This window comes from Rhinopithecus bieti, unplaced genomic scaffold (assembly GCF_001698545.2).
Source record: "Rhinopithecus bieti isolate Rb0 unplaced genomic scaffold, ASM169854v2 scaffold_41913, whole genome shotgun sequence".
NCBI lineage: Eukaryota > Metazoa > Chordata > Mammalia > Primates > Cercopithecidae > Rhinopithecus > Rhinopithecus bieti.
This window is the reverse complement of record NW_016818964.1, coordinates 190,531-199,319: the sequence shown is the minus strand read 5'-3', so window position 1 is coordinate 199,319 and position 8,789 is coordinate 190,531. Positions and strand designations below refer to the sequence as shown.

The following is an 8,789-nucleotide window of genomic DNA, read 5'->3' as shown; positions in this document are numbered from 1 at the left end:
TTTTTTTTGAGACGGAGTCTCGCTCTGTCGCCCGGGCTGGAGAGCAGTGGACGGATCTCAGATAACTGCAAGCTCCGCCTCCCGGGTTTATGCCATTCTCCTGCCTCAGCCTCCGGAGTAGCTGGGACTACAGGCACCCGCCACCTCGCCCGGCTAGATTTTGTATTTTTTTTTAGTAGAGACGGGGTTTCACCGTGTTAGCCAGGATGGTCTCGATCTCCTGACCTCGTGATCCACCCGTCTCGGCCTCCCAAAGTGCTGGGATTACAGGCTTAAGCCGCTGAGCCCGGCCTGGAGCTCTTAATCTTTATAACAACTATTTATTTGTATTTCACTTATGAAGAAAGTGAGGGACAGACAGGCTGGTTAGTTATTGGGATTAGACATCTATCCTAGGCAACTGGCTCCGCGGTCTGTGCTCTTAGCCACACTGCTGCCTTTCATTGGATTTACATACACTTTCCCTAGGATACACTTGCCACTCCCAGGCTACAGTGTCATACAGAATTCTAAAGAAGTTTAGCCATTTCAGTGATTTTCAAGAGTCCTCAAGCCATTTGGCTCAGTCCCACATTTATTTTCCTGGCATCTATTTCCCCTTTCTCCTCAGTGCATTCCCAAAATTCAGTAACTAGGGAAAAAGGCATGACAGAAGATGAGTCTTGGAGGCACTATGGGACGGATGCGTCCCCAACCAGTCTGCATAATCTACTACCCACACCTTGTCTCATAGCAACAAAGTCAGCCCCAACAGCCCCTTTGGGGATGGTCCTTACCTCCCTTCTCTCTCCTAAAAGTTCTCCAAGCAGGACAGGGTCAGGATTAGAGAAAGGTGTGTTGAAAAGAAAGACCTATAGATCAGAAATCTAGGCCAGAAGTGCCTGGGTAGACTGCAAGGGGAGATCTGTGAGTCAAGAAAGGAGAACGGCTTATGCTGCCAGTTGGGAGACTCAGACAGCAGCTGTCCAGAGTCTCTAGCATGAGATCAGGAGCAGCAAGTGAGGACAGGGATTTCACGGGCCCTTTCCTAAATAAAACTTCAAATAAGAACCCAGTTCTAAACTCTGCATCTCCAGGCTCCTCACACACCCGCAATGTGAGTCAAGTTTCCATGTACCCTTTCACTCCAACCATCCACGAAGGGCATAGGAATCTTACACCAAATCTTAGTCATCAGAACTTCCATTCCTCCTTAACAGGAAAATACATCTTCCCTTGCACACACGTAGATGTTCCAACAAAACATGTTGACGTATTTCTCCAATTGATAAGTATACCAGTATTGTTTTAATGTGAACTGGAAATAAATCTGTGACTTGAATTTTGTCATAATTGAAGTATAAAGTAGTTTAAATATAATATTTTCTCTGTTTCCAGCCTCCAGATATGGGCTTTGAGACTGCGCTTGCCCCACAGCACACCACTTTAGATGAAATTATCTTTTTTGCATATGTACCTGAGAACGAACCACAGGAAACGATCTACAGCAAGAAGTTCAACAATATACACTACGGAAAAGTGATACACTCTGGGTAGTGATTTGCATTTATTTAGATGGTATATTGGTTTCTAGAAGCTACTTTTTAAATTTTTTGAAATAGGGTCTTGCTCTATCATCCAGGCTGGAGTACAGTAGTGCGATGACAGCTTACTGCAGCCTCAACCTCCCAGGCTCAAGCAGTGCTCTGGCCCCAGCCTCCAGAATAGCTGGGACTGCAGGCACACACCACCACACCCGGCTAAGTTTTGTACTTTTTGTAGAGATGGGGTTTCACCATGTTGCCCGGGCTGGTCTCAAACTCCTGAACTCAAGGGATTCACCCACCTCAGCTTCCCAAACTGATGAGGTTACAAGTGTGAGGCACTTACCTGGCCAACAGATCTAAATTTTGAACCTACTTTTTTGAATAATTTTCTTGGTCAAATAGAGTAAGTCTTTTTTTGACACCCCACAAGGCCAAATACATTTATAGACTCCAAGATGCCTTGCATGATGCCCCAATTTTAGAAACCTAGGACCATTTATATCAGCGCCATCAGGCCAAGCTATAGCAATGTGTTTCTTGAGTATCAGAAATATTCTGGACTACACTGGATACTTCCTATCCACTGAGTTTACTCACATGACAATTCTTGTATATCCTAGAGACTAACACGTTTAATGTAGTGGAGACTATCTTTTATGAAATATTGCATGGAACAATATACAGAATTCTCAGAAATGCTTACTTCTAAGGTATCAGTAAAAGTCAATAACCCTTCAAGGCCTAATAACTCTTATTCAGAATATGAATTCTGGCTAGGTGCCATGGCTCACACCTATAATCCCAGCACTTTGGGAGGCCAAGGCCAGCAGATCAGTTGACACCAGGAGTTGGAGACCAGCCTGACCAACATGGTGAACCCCATCTCTACTAAAAATAAAAAAATTAGCCAGGTGTGGTGGCTCACATATGTAATGCCAGCTACTGGGAAGACTGAGGCACAATAGTTGCTTGAACCCAGGAGGCCGAGGTTGCAGCAAGCCAAGGTTGCGCCACTGCACTCCAGCCTGAGTGAGAGAGTGAGACTCTGTCTCGAAAAAAGAATATGAATTATATAACCCCCAAATCTACCAACTAAAACAGAAACAATTTCAACAATTTCAGATTACCAGAAACTCACTGCTATGGTCTAAATATCTGTTTTCCCCAAAAATTCATGTGGAAATCCTAACCCTCAAGGTGGTAGTATTAGGAGGTAGGGCCCTTGGTAGGTATCTAGGTCATGAAGACTCTGCCCTCATGAATGTAATTAGTGCCCTTATGAAAGAGACCCCAGAGAGCTAGCTAGACCCTTCCACCACTGGAAGGACTGAAGGACAGAGCCAGCTAGGCCCTTCCATCGTGGAAGGACACAGATAGAAGACACCATCTATAAACCAGAAAGTAAACCCTCACCAGATACCAAATCTGCTGGCACCTTGATCTCAGACTTTCCAGCCTCTAGGGCTGTCAGAAATAAATTTCTGCTGTTTATAGGCTACCTGGTTTATGGTATTTTAAGATATTCACCTTGTCTCAAAGTGGTGGGCTCTATTCTTACACCAGGTTGGAATCTGTATATTACATGTGTTTGGGGCTGTCAGTACGTATCTTGTCCCACAGCTAACAATACCTTGCACCGTGAGGCAGCTCACTCAGAAGCGGAGGTGAACATGGGAATTAGACCTACCATAACAAACATCAGCAATATTTTTTCTTATGAGGACTGTATAAATTTTGTCTCTAACAAAAGTGTCAGTAATCTCTAGAATTGTTTTTTGCTCTAGGTGGATCTTGTATGTGTGATGTTCCAAATCAGCTAGTTTATGTTTATGTAGGTGTTTTTCTATAGAAAACCTACAGAATCACTTTTCAATCTTTTAATATTAATATGATTAATATTATACCAATGTTAATCTTAATTTGTTATATTCTAATTATTTTTAAAAGCATATGGTCATTCTCTTAAGAATCAGAGTATTTAAAAACCAGAACAGCACAATTTGTGATAAGATTCAGTAACTTTGCTCTGTTTGCACAGAAACTAGGGAATGGGTATCTTCAAGGCAGGAAATATGAGCAAAGCCAGGGTCAGAGACCTGGATAGCAAGTGGAACTTCAACTAGGGAGGTGAGGAATTTGGGAACCCAGTGTTCTCAGGTCCGCAGGAGGCCAAACCAGTTATCTAGGTAGTCAGGACATAAGGCAGAGTGAACCATTCACTCACTCCACCAATCAACATTTAACACTGACTACCAGCAAGGCACTGTGGTGGGTGCTGCAACAGAGTGGTAAGCATGACATTCAAGCATCTCAGTCCGTGAGCTTGTATTCTAGCCCCAGAAGCAGACAAGTATGTAATTACAGTTGACTAAGTCTACAAAAGGGGAGTATACAGCATTTAGAGAGTTTTTTCCTGGGGCTTGAGCTCTTGTTTGGAGAATCCTAGATTTCTCCTGGAATAACACCCAAGTTCCTTACTGGAACTCAAAAAGCCCCACTGACCTGGCTCCACTCTCTTGAGTGACCTCTTTGCTTTGTTCACTGCAGTGAAGTCACTCTGGTTTTCCTTTGGTTTCTGTAACACATCCTGCTCCTTTTGGCCTAGAGGCCTTTGAGCATGCTGTTCCTCTCACTTGGAAGCTTCCCCCAACCACCACTCTCTTCCTTCATCCTTGTTCTTCTGCTCTTTTCTTAGGCTTCAGAGTTTGGGTGAAAGAAGAGAGGTGAGGTAAAGGGACAAGAAGTCCTCCTGTTGGAGACTTCCAGAGTCTTTGGTTATAGGCAATGCTACCCTTGCCACTAGTGACAACTACCCCCGCCCTGCCAGCCCTTGGAATTCTATCACTGTGTTGGGGTCCCTTCACCCTTTCAGCAGTCCTTCTGGGCAGCATTTTTTTTTCTTTCCTGCCTCCCCTCCACCCCCACATGACCCTTCTCCCCCAGAGACAAGCATTGTCTTGGATTTTATGTTAACATCTTTTAAAGTTTTGCTTTAGAGCATTAACACCAGTTTTATGAAATGTATGACTTGCCTTTTTCATATAACATTATGCTTTTGAAATTACTCCATATTGGTATGTGGTCTGTAATTCATTCACATGAATATGCTACAATTTATGTAGCTATTCTCCTATATTGTTTTGGAATCATGTCAAACTTTTCCTTCCTTCCTTCCTTTCTTTCTCTTTCCTTCTTTCAACAGGGTCTCCCTCTGTCACCCATGCTGGAGTGCAGTGGTACAATAATGACTCACTGCAGCTTTGACTTCCCTGGCTCAAGTGATCCTCCTACATCAGCCTCCTGAGTATCTGGGACTACAGGCACACACATGCCACCATGCCCAGCCAGTTTTTTGGGTTTTTTGTTTTCTTTTTTTTTTTTTTTTTTTTGTAGAGATGGGGTTTTGCCATGTTGCCCAGGCTGGCCTTGAACTCCTGGACTCAAGTCATCTGCCCACCTTGGCTGTCCAAAGTGCTAGGATAACAGGTGTGAGCGACCCCGCCTGGCTTTTCAATTTTACCTATGTAGAATTGATGTGTCTAGTGTGAAGTGGGAATCCAGGTTTTCCTTTTTTTTTTCATGTGGGTAATCTATTGTCCATACAAGCCCCTCCTTTCCCCCACTGATCTACAGCACTGCCCTGTGATATATCCTGGTCCCATATATGCATAGGTCTGCTCCTGTCCTCTCTCCTATTTCACTGGTGTATTTGTCTTCTCCGTGACACACTGACTAAATGACTCTAATTATGAAACACGTGTGAATAAACCCCTCCCTCTGCCTTTTCTTGGCTTTTGGTCTTGCATTTATATGTTAGACTCAGCTTGTCAAGTTCCATTAAGGAAAATAAAAACCCCCAAACCTGGTAATGGAAATTACCTCTTGCAACCAAACTCTGCCTTATATCACTGTTAGATAGATCTTGGGTGGGAATTTCGTGCTCTTCCTCTAGCAGTAAGATAATTGTTAGTTCTTGTAGAATTTTAGGACCAAGACAGTTTCCTGATTCTTCTTAAGGGATAGAAGTTATTATTTCCTCCTTCCCTCCTCTGCCACATGTCTTTCCCTGGGCGCTGTGGGTGAGTGGACCCTTACTTCTTCTCTGACAGTAGGTAAAAGTGTTTGCTTCATAAGGAAAAAGGATGAGGGAGGGAGGGAGGCAGGACTTCTGTACCAGCACCCTCCTGACACCCCCTAACCCTCAGCCACTGATCAGCTCTTTTGAGGCCTGTGTGCAAAAGTATCTAATGCCCAGCCTTCTGTGTTTTAAGGCTTTTACTTCCTATGAGAGAAGGTTCAGGGAAGTAGGTGATGCTTCAGGTCTGTTTCCTCCCAACCTCTGATCCCCACAAACTATCTGTACCACCAGTGGTGGCTGTCTCTGGTCTATGGTCCTGCCCCAGTCCTTGCCACAAGCCTTCAAGGGAAGCCAGTGAAGTCTGCAAGTGAGTACAGACTCCCATTTGTCAGGTGCCCAAGCACTTCCAGACTCACATGCTAGCACATACCTGACCTTTGGCCCTTTTTTACAACTTCAGCTAACTCTTACTTGCTTGTGTTGAGGTCAGCACTGTTTCTCCTTCCCATGTTCTTCCACAGGTGACACTGTCCTGGTGTTCAATCTCTCCCTGGAATGGCTTATTGCTCTGGGTTTCAGGTTAGTTGGTTATCTTGTGACCTTAGTTCGCTGACAAGCTAGAGAAAAGTCATGACTTTGTACTTTATCTACTTTTTGTTTTGTTTTCTTGTTCGAGAGCATCTTTCTGCATTTAAAGCAAAAGCAGAAGTCTTGTGATTGCCTTTTGTAGAGTAATCTTATATTTTTCAAATTTGCTAAATTCTTTTAATAATTCTAGTACTTTTTCTACATATTATCTTGGGTTTTACAGTAGAGGTAAATTTTAATTTTTTTTAAAGTTTCAATAGCTTTAAGGGTACAAGCGAATTTTGGTTACATGGGTGAATTGTGTAATGGTGAAGTCTGGATTTTTGGTGTACCCATCACCCAAGTAGTGTACATTGTACCAATAAGTAGGTTTTCCTCTCTCACCCCTCCCACCCTCCCTTCTTCTGAGCCTCCAATATCCACTATACCACTCTGTATGCCTTTGCATACCCATGGCTTAGCTCCTACTTGTAAGTGAGAACATGCAGTGTTTGGATTTTCTGTTCCTAAGTTACTTCACTGAGGTTAATGGCCTTCATTTCCATCCAAGTTGCTGCAAAAGGCATTGTTTCATTATTCTGTATGGCTGAGTAGTATTCCATGGTATATATATACACCACATTTTTTTAATCCACTCATCAGTTTATGGCACTTGGGTTGACTCCATATCTTTGCAAATGTGAATTATGTTGCAATAAGCATACGTGTTCAGGTGTCTGTTTTTATATAATGACTTATTTTCCTTTGGGTAGATAACCAGTAGTGGGATTGCTGGATTGAATGGTAAATCTATTTTTAGTTCTTTGAGAAATTTCCATACTGTATAAATATTTTTAAGTAGATAATCATATTACCTGCCAGTACAATTGATCCTTGAACAACATGGCTTTGAACTGTGCAGGTCCACTTATACATGGAATTTTTTCTGCCTCTGCCACCCCTGAGTCAGTAAGGCCTCCTCAGCCTACTCAAGAAGATGACTAGAATGAAGATCTTTATGATGATCCATTCCACTTAAGAAATAATAAATGTATTTTCCCTTTCTTACGATTTTTTTAATAACATTTTTTCCCATAGCTTACTTTATCGTAAGAATACAGCATGTAAGACATATAACATACAAAGTATGTGTTAATCAACTGTTTATGTTATTGGTAAGACTTCCAGTCAACAACAGCCTACTTGTAGTTAAATTTGGGGGGAATTAAAAGTAATATGTGAATTTTCATCTGCACAGGAGGTTGGCATCCCTAACCTCTGCATTGTTCAAGGGTCAACTATAATTTTTTTTGTTTTTTCCTTAACATTTCTTAGCATATTATAGTTTTTTCCTGTTATAGTCTCTGGGACCTCCAATATTTTGTTAAATATAAGATAATGGAATTATTGTTGCTTCTGACTATATATATATATATAGATATGGATATATCTATATATATAGATATCTTATAGATATATAGATATCTATATATATAGATATATATATCTTCATATATATAAAGCATTTCATAGTTTTCTTAAACCCTTTATCATTTAAATAAGTTTATCTATTTTCTAGTTTAAGAGATTTAGACTTTGGGATTTTAATTATTATTTCTCCTGTATCTATTGAGCTTATCTATAGAATTTTCCCTTTAACTTTTATTTAATGTTGTAAATTATATTGTGGATTTAATGTTGAACCAACCTTAAAGTGCTGGAATACACCTATCTTTGACATTGTATATTATCTATTTACATACATTTCTGAACTCTGTTTGCTAATATTTAGGATTTAAACATCTATGTTCTTGTGGAAAGTTTGCCTGTAATTTTTCTTTCTCATATTGTCCTTCTGTGGTTCTGTTAACAAGATTATACTAGCTTCATAGACAATTGTTTATTACTATTATTAGTAGTAGTATTTTCTGGAAGAGTTTAAGACTGGAATATTTTGTTCCTTGAAAATTTGTTTTTTGAAATTGTTTGAAACTTACTTTATGGCCTAGGACTAGGCCATTCATTATGGTCAATTTCAGTAAATATTTTGTATGGGAGGCAAAATTTTACATCTATCCTCTTAGGGTGTTTTGGCTGGGCCTAAGAATTAAACTGACATAAGACAGATTAACAGGAGAAAAGCATACACATTTATTTAATGTAAGTTTTATGTGACATAGGAGTCCTCCTAAAGAAATGAAGACCCCTGAAGAAGAAGTTAGAGTTGAACATGTATATACTAGGTTGAACAAAAAGCAGTAAATTGTGAAAATGTGACAAGGCAAGGGGGCTTGGTATAGGGTAGTTAACTGTGGAGAAGTGGCTAGGAAGATAAGGGTTGGTCTAACAAGGTCTATTTGTACAGATTTCTCTTGGCTTTGACTCCCCATCTCTACTAATAAAAACAATGTCCTTCTCCAGGTGCAAGGAGGACACTTTCCCCATGGGAGTTTTATTTCCTGCCTTTAGGTAGGTCAGAGTGTCCTTCCTGTGTTTGCTGGTGTGTGTGTGTGTGTGTGTGTGTGTGTGTGTGTGTGTGTGTGTTTGAAGTGACTTTAACTCAATCAGTGGTCTAGAGCAGATGTTTTGGGGTGTTATGTTCTGAATGCTTTCCTATT

General features: G+C 41.0%; 1 protein-coding gene across 3 annotated transcripts in view; it reads left to right on the top strand.

The window, feature by feature from the left end:
- Positions 1–8,789, top strand: part of CATSPERB (catsper channel auxiliary subunit beta) — a 196,331-nt gene that overhangs the window by 134,290 nt on the left and 53,252 nt on the right. For all 3 annotated transcript variants that reach the window (XM_017857906.1, XM_017857907.1, XM_017857908.1), the window contains one exon: positions 1,378–1,532. In XM_017857906.1, coding sequence (XP_017713395.1) covers positions 1,378–1,532 — 155 coding nt within the window. The remainder of the gene's footprint in view (positions 1–1,377; positions 1,533–8,789) is intronic.